At 49.4% G+C, this 12,500-nt stretch overlaps 1 protein-coding gene across 3 annotated transcripts in view; it reads right to left on the bottom strand.

Annotated features, from left to right (window-relative positions):
* Positions 1–12,500, bottom strand: part of vps13c (vacuolar protein sorting 13 homolog C) — a 108,770-nt gene that overhangs the window by 27,570 nt on the left and 68,700 nt on the right. For all 3 annotated transcript variants that reach the window (XM_080031422.1, XM_080031421.1, XM_080031423.1), the window contains 12 exons: positions 11,033–11,253; positions 10,355–10,447; positions 9,822–9,989; positions 9,647–9,712; positions 9,170–9,301; positions 8,580–8,669; positions 6,258–6,413; positions 5,406–5,694; positions 4,917–5,074; positions 779–900; positions 263–560; positions 1–104 (listed from right to left, as the gene is read on the bottom strand). The exon at positions 1–104 is cut by the window's left edge and continues 83 nt beyond it. In XM_080031422.1, coding sequence (XP_079887548.1) covers positions 1–104; positions 263–560; positions 779–900; positions 4,917–5,074; positions 5,406–5,694; positions 6,258–6,413; positions 8,580–8,669; positions 9,170–9,301; positions 9,647–9,712; positions 9,822–9,989; positions 10,355–10,447; positions 11,033–11,253 — 1,897 coding nt within the window. The remainder of the gene's footprint in view (positions 105–262; positions 561–778; positions 901–4,916; positions 5,075–5,405; positions 5,695–6,257; positions 6,414–8,579; positions 8,670–9,169; positions 9,302–9,646; positions 9,713–9,821; positions 9,990–10,354; positions 10,448–11,032; positions 11,254–12,500) is intronic.

Below are 12,500 nucleotides of genomic sequence, written 5' to 3'. Positions count from 1 at the left end.
CCCTGGTACTGCAGCACGGAGAGGCTGATCACCTCCCCACTGACCCGCGCAGAGAGCAGGTCAGAGAGGCTGCCTTCAGCCAGCTCGTAGGAGTCTGAGGAGCTCTGGAGGGAGATGAGACATGACTATGTTAATATACTGTATATACACTATCCTTTTATCATTATGGATCAATGGAACATTTCAATGTAAAAGAAAAAAAAAAAAGGCTCTTTGTGCAGTGTGCCTAATGCTTATAAAGTGGTCTAGTACTGCCTCTCACCTCCATCATGTAGCGCACAGTGTACGGTAGCATGTTGCGCAGCGTAGCCACAGGGTGCAGGTGAATGACGTAGGCTGGGTCCCAGTCCTGCTCTCCGTGGCTGGCTATGTGTCTCAGCTCGTCAGGTAAAGCTAACGTGCTAACGGTGAGGGGTAGCAGCCCACTGACGTTAGCCGCACACTGTAGCAGCGCACGCACCTCTGAGCTCACGTGGACCTGCTCCTTCCACGACAGACAGGTAGAGGAGGCTGAGAAGTGTCCGTCTAGAGAACCAGACGGACGGATGAATAACTGGGATCTGGAGGGAGAGAGAGAGACACATGTTAATACAGACAGACAGAGAGAGAGAGAGAGAGAGAGAGAGAGAGAGAGAGAGAGAGAGAGAGAGAGAGAGAGAGAGAGAGAGAGAGAGAGAGAGAGAGAGAGAGAGAGAGAGAGAGAGAGAGAGAGAGAGAGAGAGAGAGAGAGAGAGACATGTTATTACAGACACAGACAGACAGACAGACAGACACAGACCTGTATGTGTCCAGAGCTATGTGCAGCTCCTTGCCGGGCGGGGCCTGGCCCACAGGCTGCAGACTGCGGCTGGAGGGACAATATCTCAACACCTCGAACGGGACCGAGAAATGATTCTTTATCTGGAACACACAACACAGTTAGAACAGTGTGTGTGTGTGTGTGTGTGTGTGTGTGTGTGTGTGTGTGTGTGTGTGTGTGTGTGTGTGTGTGTGTGAGCCTTGCTCACAGGGTGCTGTGATGCGTCTAGTGCAGCATGCTAGGAAGCCGTTGCATGTAGGGATGCATGTGACCTCCATCCCTTAGTCCCTGCCGCTGGCCAGCCCAGTCCTGGGTAAAGGAAGCCGAGGTCAGTACAAAGCCTCTCCTCCACCAAGACCCCTCCAGTGCCTCCCCGCGGCAGCACACGGTAACTGGTAGTCTTGCTGCACACGGTAACTGGTAGTCTTGCGACACCAGGCTGAACTGGTGGGGGATCTCGGAGCAGCAGTGGGCCCCAGAGGGCCAAGGCCCACCAGGTGTGGACACGTCCTGGCTACCGCCATCCACTGCCCCAGTGCCTCCTGGGTAAACCTCTGGTTTCATGGCTACGGGAGTAAACCCCTAATGAAAAATCAGTGGAGAAGACCCGCGTTAGGCAGACACCAACGGACCGGTGCTCTGGCAGTCCTCTGCAACCCCGCCTGGCCGAAGGTCGTCTTGAGCTTTTCATGCCACTGGAAGAGGTCAGTTGGGGTCAAAGAAAGAAAGTGAGGATACGGACTGCGCACCCCTAACATCACCCTAATCAATTCATTGCGCAGGCATTTGAAAATATTTAAGAAAGGAAATTATCCCCTTCACGTTCGCGACTTGGAATGTCCGCACCCTCCTGGATGCACGTGTGCTCTCCTGCCGCCCACAGCGCAGGACGTCGCTGGTTGCACATGAACTCAACCGCTACGGCATCGACATCACAGCCCTGAGTGAAACCCGGTTTCATGGAGAGGACTCATTAACAGAGGTGGGAGAACGTTACACCTTCTTCTGGAAGGGACTACCAGAAGGATCCCGCCGCCTCCATGGAGCGGGTTTTGCTATCAGGACCAGCCTGCTGCACACAATCCCTGAAACCCCAGTTGGTATCAGTGAAAGGCTGATCTCTCTAGGTCGTCCTCAGATGAGCCCTCCATCGTTGCTTCCAGTCATCCCGGTTCTCCATACATCTGGCCAGTTCATTGGTACTTTGCGCTCCTGCATCCTTCTTGAGTACATCCACGTATGTTAGTGTAGGACGTCCTCCAGACCGATGCCCATGGTTTGGTTCCCATAGAACCAGTTTGCTGGCTGGCAGCTCTTGGTGTCTCTGGCAGTGTCCTGCCAGTCTCATTCTTCTAGAAGCTACTTTCTCGCTAACCCTTGGTATTCCTTCATACAGGATACTGTTGGTGACATGTGTACTCTTGCTGATGTTAAGTACTGCACGCAGCATCCTGGTGTAGCACCCGTCTAGAGACTTCTGCAAGGTTGGCTTCAGGGACCAGCATTCGCTGCCGTAGAGGAGTTCAGACTCTACCGTTGCATAGAAGAAGCTGAGTTTGATTTGACGGGGGAGGTTAGAGTTCCACACACAGGTCATGCCGTTCAGGGCCCTCCATGCGAGTGCCTTCCTCACCTTTAGGTCCTGCTCGGTTGAGTTGACCCATGAGCCCAGCACTGAGCCACCAGATGTTGTCAGCGGTTGATGACATGGCGTATACCCCTCACCAAAAACCCTCATGCCACCCTCATCAGCGCTTATGCCCCAACCCTGGATGCAGACCTTGAGAGCAAAGAAACATTCTATGCCTCCCTAAACTCCGCCATAGGCAGAACACCTACTGCTGACAAGCTTATTCTCCTTGGGGACTTCAACGCGAGGGTAGGCTCTGACAGCGAGCTATGGAAGGGAGTCCTCGGTCAGCACGGTGTTGGCCAGATCAATGATAATGGCCTCCGCCTTCTCTCTCTCTGCTCTGAACATCAGCTGGTCATCACAAACACCTTGTTCCAACTAAAGGACAAATTCAAGACCTCCTGGCAGCACCCTCGCTCTAAAGAGCACAACACCAGTACGATCGGCTGATGGACTCACCCTACACAAGGACACTCAACAGATCCTGGACAGATGGGCTGAGCATTCCAATACTCTCCTCAACTCCCAAAACCCTTCCAACCCAATCCATACTCGCAGATTTCCCAAACGTATCCCTTGTTCACCATCTGGATTCCCCGCCCAGTTTCACTGAGGTTCACAAAGCCATGAAAAGCCTCAAAAACAACAAGAGCCCTGGCCTTGATGGAATCCCTGCTGAAGTGTTTAAACATGGTGGCTACCTCCTCACCCGTCGGCTTCACCAGCTAATAACTAACATCTGGTCCTGGAAACCATCCCCCAGGAGTGGAAGGATGCAGAGATCATCACCATCTATAAGAGAAAGGGCGACAAAGCTGACTGTGGCAACAGCAGGGGAATCTCCCTTCTCTCTGTTGCTGGCAAAGTGCTAGCCAGAGTCATGCTCTTTCGATTAGTGTCTCACATTTCCGAGGACATCCTACCAGAATCACAGTGTGGGTTTAGGAGAGACCGCAGTACTACGGACATGATCTTTGTAATTAGGCAAGTACAGGAAAAATGCCGGGAACATCACAAGGATCTGTGCGTAGCCTTCATCGACAATGGAATGCAAGCCTGTGTTTGCATCGGAGGCCAGAAATCCCCCCTCTTTCAATGTGAAAGTAGGGGTCAGGCAGGGCTGTGTCCTAGCCCCTGTCCTGTTCAACATGTTCCTGTCTGCAGTCACCCTCCTCTCACACAAAGCCCTGGAAACCACAGACGGTGTCCACATCCAGTTCCGACTGGATGGAAACCTATTCAATATCCGGCGCCTTCACCAAAATCACCACAAAACTAATCCTGGAGCTCCAGTACGCTGATGACTGCGCACTCCTCGCTCATACCAGATGCTCTGCAACGGGCACTTAATACGGTAACCACCATATACAGTGCCCTTGGACTCAAAGTCAACACATCCAAAACCCAGATAATTGTGCAGCAAACATCCCACCAACCGGAAGTGCCTATCTTCACTGTTGACGGCCAAAAGCTCACAATCGTCCCGCACTTCACCTACCTTGGAAGCGTCCTCTCACCCACCTGCAACATCGACAGTGACATCCAGGTCCGCATAGCCCTAGCCTCCTCTGCCTTTGGTAGGCTTAAAAACAGAGTCTTCCTAAATAGAAACCTGACAGTTTCTACAAAAGCAGCTGTATACAAGACAGTCTGTCTGTCCACACTGCTGTATAGCTCAGAAGCCTGGACACCATATCAAAGGCACATCAGAACACTCGAGGCATTCCACATCCGCTGCCTGCAAAGGATCCTGGGTGTGTCCTGGGAGGACAGAGTCCCTCATGTGGACATCTTCAACCGCACCCACACACCAAGCATCGAAGTGCTCCCTGCCCAAAGACACCCACACACCAAGCATCGAGGTGCTCCTTGCCACAAGACACCCACACACCAAGCATCGAGGTGCTCCTTGCCCAAAGACACCTGCGTTGGGTCGGCCATGTAGTCCGCATGCCCACCCAGCGACTCCCCCGCCAGATCCTCTATGGCCAACTTCAGGAAGGTCGTAGGTCTGCTGGGGGACAGCGAAAACGGTACAAGGACCAAAAACCCTCCTGAAGCGCTGTGACATCCAGCCAGCATCCCTGGAAAGCCTGGCTGCCGACCGTGCCACATGGCGCTCAGCCAGCCACCAGGGTGTAGCACACCTCCAGGAGCAGACCACTGAGAGGAGAATACAGCGGCGTGCACAGAGACACCAGCGCGCTGCAGGGGCCAGCCTCTCATGTACAGACTACATCTGCCCCACATGTGGCAAACCATGCGGGTCGCGCATCGGCCTCCATAGCCACATGGAATGGCACCAACGTAACCCCCCATAATAACCCAGCTCAAGTGGAGCAACGTCATCATCGAATACGATGGACAGCCATAGGCAAGTAAAGTGTGTTTGTGTGTGTGTATGTGCTTGTGTGTGTGCTTGTGTGTGTGTGTGTGTGTGTGTGTGTCTCTGTGCATGTGAATGTGTGTGTGTGTTGTCCATACCTGTAGTGGAGATCGTATGGCGATGATCTTGTTGCCGTTGGCAGCATCTATCTGCACCAGCACAGACTCTGCCTGGTTAAGCCCCGCCCCCCTCACGGTGTACAGACGCCTCCCCGGTCTGTCCACTGGCAGGCTCACCTCACTGTAACCTGAGGGCACTACAGACAGACAGACAGACAGACAGACAGACACACACACACACGTTAGGGTTAGCAGTGTGTCTCTGTCTGCAGGGCCGGAGGACTGGGGGTATAAGTTAGACAGGCTTGGGGGGGCCCAAGGCAGTGGGGGGCCCATTTTTTTTCAACGATTATTATTCTTTTTTTCTACTAGCTCAACAGGTTGAACAGGCAGAAAGACAGACAGACAGACAGACAGACAGACAGACAGACAGACAGACAGACAGACAGACAGACAGACCTTCCTACCTATAGTGAGGTTGAACAGACAGACAGACAGACAGAGAGACAGACATAGAGACCTTCCTACCTATAGTGAGGTTAAACAGACAGCTCTCCTGTCGTTGCAGAGCCGATAGTTTTCCTCGTGAAGTCATTCTGGACATGGCGTGTTCTAGATCTATGCTCTCATTGGCTCCCAGCTCGAGGATCTGGCCCTGATTGGCTGAGTGAGCGACTGCAGTACCGGAGCCAGCCACCGGCCGGAGGGTGGCACTGTGGCGCAGCATCACAGGCACACCCAGACAGTTAACCACTGTGAAGGGAGCTCTCTCCTTCAGGGACACGTCATAGCACGAGGAAGTTACCTCAGAGAACGCCTGGGGAGAATACAGAGAGAGAGACACACACACACACACAGAAAGAGAGACACACACACACACACACAGAAAGAGAGAGACACACACACACACACACACACACATACACAGAAAGAGAGAGACACACACACACACACACACACACAGAAAGAGAGACACACACACACACACACACAGAAAGAGACAGACACACACACACAGAAAGAGAGAGACACACACACACACACACACACACACACACACACACACACACACACACACACACACACACACACACACACACACACACACACACACACACACACACACACACACACACACACACACACACACACACACACACACACACACACACCGAAAGAGAGAGAGACACACACACACACAGCACGAAGGGTTAGTTACGCGTTCTACAATATGCGTAGTACCTTAGCCAGGTCTGTCTGTCTGTCTGTCTGTCTGTCTGTCTGTCTGTCTGTCTGTCTGTCAGTACCTTAGCCAGGTCTGTCTGTCTGTCTGTCTGTCTGTCTGTCTGTCTGTCTGTCTGTCTGTCTGTCTGTCAGTACCTTAGCCAGGTGTTGTAGAACACTGATGCTGCTTTGTGACACAGTGACGTTGAGTGTGTCTGAAGAGGAGAGTGTCACCACGGTAACAGCTTCAGGTAGAAATATAAAGTCATCACCATGAACCGGAGACTGATCCTGGACAGGGTTACTCTTCACCTAGAGACAGACAGGTTAGAGACAGACAGGGTTACTCTTCACCTAGAGACAGACAGGTTAGAGACAGACAGGGTTACTCTTCACCTAGAGACAGACAGGTTAGAGACAGACAGGTTAGAGACAGACAGGGTTACTCTTCACCTAGAGACAGACAGGTTAGAGACAGACAGGTTAGAGACAGACAGGTTAGAGACAGACAGGTTAGAGACAGACAGGTGAGAGACAGACAGGTTAGAGAGACAGGTTAGAGACAGACAGGGTTACTCTTCACCTAGAGACAGACAGGTTAGAGAGACAGACAGGTTAGAGACAGACAGGTTAGAGAGACAGACAGGTTAGAGACAGACAGGGTTACTCTTCACCTAGAGACAGACAGGTTAGAGAGACAGGTTAGAGACAGACAGGTTAGAGACAGACAGGGTTACTCTTCACCTAGAGACAGACAGGTTAGAGACAGACAGGTTAGAGACAGACAGGTTAGAGACAGATAGGTGAGAGACAGACAGGGTTACTCTTCACCTAGAGACGGACAGGTTAGAGACAGACAGGTTAGAGACAGACAGGTTAGAGACAGACAGGTTAGAGACAGACAGGTTAGTGTGTGTGTGTGGACAGGGTTAGGGTAGGTTCTACTCAACTTAATTTCAGGTACCAAGAAGTGTGGCGGGTTCGCCCCGTTCTGGACTAAGAGGGCGGAATCATTAACATACTGCGTGTTGCAGGGGTCCTGCAGTCTATCGCTCAGGCGGACCGGGTTGTGTCAATAGCCCTGAAAGATGCTACTTTCAAGTCCCTACTGCCCAATGTCACAGGGGGTCCTCCCCTTTGCATTTCTGGACAAGGTGTACCAGTTCAGGGTTCTTCCGTTTGGGCCGTCCCTGGCTCTGCGTATATTAAACAGTGTGTGGCAGCATCCCTGTCGCCATTACAGCTCAGCGGTATGGTGTACTGCCATACCTAGACAACTGGTTGATCATTTCGCCCAACTCAGGAGCAGGCGGTCAGGGACACAGCCACGCTCCTCAGCCAGCCGGGAACAGGCTTGGCCTTACGATCAATCTTACAAAGGGCAACCTTACACCATGTGTTGGGTTGTGGGGCTGGTGCTCGACTCTGCTGCCATCCATGCGATCCGGCCTTTCTCCAGAGCGCGTAGCTACCATTCGGCAGCCTCTTCCTTTGACTGATAGGTATGCTGACCTCGGCATCCATGAGGGTCCGACTAGGCCTTCTCAAATTGAGTTCTCTTTGCAGTTACAGCCTACGTTTGGTGGCTCCACATTGGCCAGGAAGCCCATGGTTCCCAGCGTTACTAAAACTCCTCAAAGGAGAGCCTTGGTGCTTTCCAGAGAGACAGGACCTTCGGTCTCAGGTAGGCGGAGGCATAGGGCACCCGAACTCGGGGCGCCTGCAGCTGGGCATGTGGCTCCTGATAGCCAGGACCCACTGTTGACGTATTGCGACCAGTCGGAGGTCCAGACCTTTTTAACTTCAGGGGCACTCTCCACTACATGGCTCTATGCAAACAGGTGGAAGTTGTTTTCACAGTAGTGCATGGCACATGGCGAAGTCCCAGGGACTTGCTCATTGATAGTGATACTACACTTTCTGCAGTCTGTGTGGGCAACAGGAGAGATGCTTCCACCCTTAGCGTTTATGTGGCTGCGATATCGGCCGCACATGCAAGGGCGGATAACCAGACGGTTACCTAGTCAGGCAGTTTCTCAAGGGAGGCCAGAGGCTTCATTCAGCCACCACGACCCCTTAGGGCACCATCATGGGACTTGCAAGTAGTCCTGAGGGCCTTAGGTCAGTAGGAACGAAATAGAACGATAGTTACGTATGTAACTACGGTTCTATGAGTTCCGGATGACCGCCAGAGTTCTCTGTCACTCAGACTTCTCAGATACCGCGAGAAGATCCAGTTGGAACAGATCTGGAATATATAGACATTCCCGGGTCGGTGACTATTTTAATCCTCGACCTGCGCATGCGCGTGATGGAACATCCAGTGCTGAAAGCACCGCCTCTGGCGGTCAGTAGGAACGAAATAGAACCATAGTTAGTTACATACGTAACTATCGTTTTATCCCTACAAAAGAGAAGGACAACTTTCCAAATGTGTGTGTGTGTGTGTGTGTGTGTGTGTGTGTGTGTGTGTGTTACCTCCAGCTCCAGGGTCCACCTGCGTCGGCCGCTCTCCACTCTCTCTATCAGAGGCTCCCACACTGCATGGAGCTCATTGAAGTAGTTCACCTGGGTCACACACACACACACACACACACACACACACACACACACACACACACACACACACACACACACACACACACACACACACACACACACACACACACACACACACACACACACACACACACACACACACACACACACACACACACACACACACACACACACACACACACACACACACACACACACACACACACACACACACATCAAAAGGACGGCTTATATTGCACATCATTTGAGAAGTTGTTGCTTGGACATTCTGAAATGTTGTAGCTGTCAAATGTCACGTGGAGCTCCCAGTGCTTCAAGCCTCTATCATATATTAGGCTATAGCACAATATCTAGACCAATTTATACAATACAAACACTGCATGGAAAAGCATTGAATTCACATTTCTTGATATTTTCACACACACACACACACACACTCACTCACCCCCCACCCCCCCCCCCCCCACACACACACCCCCCCCCCCCCCCCCCCACACACACACACACACCTCCAGTGTAGCGTTAGCCTTTAGCTGCAGCAGTGAGCTCCAGTTCTTAGCTGATCCAGTGAAGGAGGATTCAGCCAGGAGCAGCGGGACGGTCCGATGGCCCACACCGGACTCTAGGGTCACCTGGACCACCTGGGAGACAGACAGGTTAGTGTGTGTGTTAACGGAATTTAATTTGCCTTATGATTGTATAATATTTTAATGCTCAAACAGCTTTCTGCCTGTTGAACTTTGTCCCAGTAAACTTAAAGAACTCCAAAGCGTTTTGCTAAACTTGCATTTAGGACAACTTGTTTTTTAGCCTTGAAGAAGAAAACTGCCTACTAAAGAATTTGGCACATACAGATGTATGACACATTCATGTGCACAGTGGTTGAGAGTTGATGGGGAGTGAATGACTCCCATATTCTGTTATCAGAAATTCGCCAGAAATTATGTCCGTCCGTCCGTCTGTCTGTCTCTTTGATGACTTCATACCTTGACCTCAGCAGTGAAGGTCTCCCCCAGGTTAGCTGCCTGTGTGTCAGTGAAGCTCTCCGTGACCTGCCAGGAGAACATGATAATCAAGTAGAGTGTGTGTGTGTGTGTGTGTGTGTGTGTGTGTGTCATATACACACAAACATTACGATATTGATCATATTACATCACAGACCTCAGAGGCTTGGTCGACGCCCAGGAACCAGAAGTTCTGCCCGTATATGTTCATGACGGCCCAGAGGTCAGAGGTCACGGTGGGCGGCGCCGCGCTCTGATTGGTCGGCTGGCCGGCTGTCATGGCCGCCGTGATGGTCGCCACGGTGTTCAGGATGAAGGGAGAAATCTGCAGCGAGAAGAGACACACACACACACACACAGACACACACACACACACACACACACACACACACACACACACACACACACACACACACACACACACACACACACACACACACACACACACACACACACACACACACACACACACACACACACACACACACACACACACACACACACACACACACACACAGGGATTACATCACTATGACACATGCTTAAAGGAATAGTTAAACTTGAATCACACTGAATCATGAAATCACTTCTGAATCAGATCGTGGGATTATTCCAAAGGATTCACAGCCCTGTGACACACACACACACACACACACACACGCACACACACACACACACACACACACACACCTTTACGATCACTTCCTCTACGGTCACAGAGCCGCTCAGTGGTTGGTTGGGCTGCGTGCTGGTTTCCAAGGCGACAGAGCAGGGCCTCAACACCTATTGGACGAGAGACACAGCGCTGTTTCAATACAAGTTTTTTTTTTTTCATTTATTTATCGGGTTTTCAATTATTTTTACAACAAGAATAAAACACAAGGAACAGCTGTCTCCGATGAAATCCAAATACATCACACAAAAAACAACCAATAAGCTTTCACACAAATAGACATGAACAATCCCAAAGCACAAAACAAACTAAACTAAACAAGCAGCGACTAAAGTTTTACTACGAGTTTAACAGTAAGAGGCCGTAAGGTGAACCATGTCTGGGCACTAAAATGATCTTTGGTTCTTTAAAAACAAGATACAGCTCCGGAAAAAATTAAGAGACCTCTCCAAATGTTCAGTGTCTTTCGTTTTACTGTTTAGAGGCATAATGTTTGAGTAGAATGAACATTTTAGTTTTATTATATAAACTACTGACAACATTTCTACCAAATTCCAACACTTTTTTTTGTCATTAAGAGCATTAAGTAATGTAGAGATGAAGATTTAAGAACAATCCAGACTGGTCCCATTTCCAAATAAACAATTATAATAAAAAGATATAATGATATAAACCAGTTGGTCCTGTGCTCTCACCGTGGTAACAGCCTTGTCGTCCTTGTTGCGTATGAAGGGACAGGCTAGCACCTTTAGCTGCCGGACGTTAGCTCTCATGCTAGTGCTCCCGTTAGCCTCGCTCTGCAGACTGAAGTCGCACTGGAAGGACGCGACTAAAGCCGGAGCATCAGCCGACTTCAGAGACGCTACGAACACAACCTCCGGGTCCACAATCACCGCTCGCAGCTTAGTACGGATAGCTGGGAGGAGAGAGAGGGTTAGAGACATGATAGGACATATTAAAGGGGCACCGTGTAACATTTTAAGTAATTTATTAGCTACAATCAATATCCTCATTCATAAATATGTCCTCATTGGTGTAAAATCACCTCTGCCAATAATCTGAATTATCCTCCTGAGCGGAGAATTACACATATTAATATTACATGTTTTACATTGAGCGGGTAAGTCTTATGGAGGCATCCATGTTGGTTGGAATGTCATCAGGTGCATTGTTTAGAATTACGAACTGTTCTTGTCCTTGAAGGCCACGGTTAGGGTTAACCCTAGATGATGTCATATTACACAGTGCCCCTTTAAAGGTGCAGTGTGTAATATGACATCATCAAGAAAGTTCTACAAAGTTCTAGAATGCAACGCTCCCTGGGTAACCCCACCCCTTTAGAATAATAACAGAAGCTACAGTGGCCTTCAAGGACAAGAACAATTCTAAATTTTAAACAATGCACCTGATGACATTCCAACTATGACACTTTCAAGATGGCGGCACTAGGCCTTGGTCCAAAATATGCAGAAATATGGACATATATGAGACCCTTTCTAAGGGAAAAAATAATAATTCAAAAAAAATGTTCAGCTATTATGCACTAAATTAAATGTACTTATGGATATTATAATTACTTTCTACAAAATCTGCCAGGAAATAAAACCCAAAATTCTACACACTGCAGGTTTAAAGACATGTTAAAATATTTCAAGGTTTAGTCAATAAGAGAAGGTATTATTAAAAACATGTTTAACTTTAACATTACGCCCCGTAGACTGGTTCTTATAATGGCTGCATAGAGGTGGATTAAACATGGTTAAACATGAAGATTATTTTTTGAGCATTTTTCTATTTTTGGATACAGCCTTTTTTCATGTTATAAGTAAAAAAATACTATGACACTACTACAGGTATTAACCCATTGATGACGGCCCTGTATCTCCTGCCTGATGCATTGTTACTTTATCTAATTTTCATGGTGCGCGCAGCATAAAATGCACCGTCATTGGTTCAAATACACATGAGGTGGGTTTTGTTGATTTTTTAAGACCACGTGACCACCCAAATGTTGCGTGGTTTGCCGAAAATCACGTCAATCAGAACAATTAAAAATAAATAAATAATAAAATAAATAAGCCGGCTGTGTCGGCGATAGTGTATTACAGAACAGTTTGTGGCGTTCGGAGCGCAGAATCTAGGTCTACTATAGGCTACTGACGA

This window comes from Ammodytes marinus, assembly GCF_949987685.1.
Source record: "Ammodytes marinus genome assembly, chromosome: 1".
NCBI classification, from domain to species: domain Eukaryota; kingdom Metazoa; phylum Chordata; class Actinopteri; order Uranoscopiformes; family Ammodytidae; genus Ammodytes; species Ammodytes marinus.
Note: the sequence above shows the minus strand (reverse complement) of the source record. Positions and strands in the feature narration are given on the sequence as shown.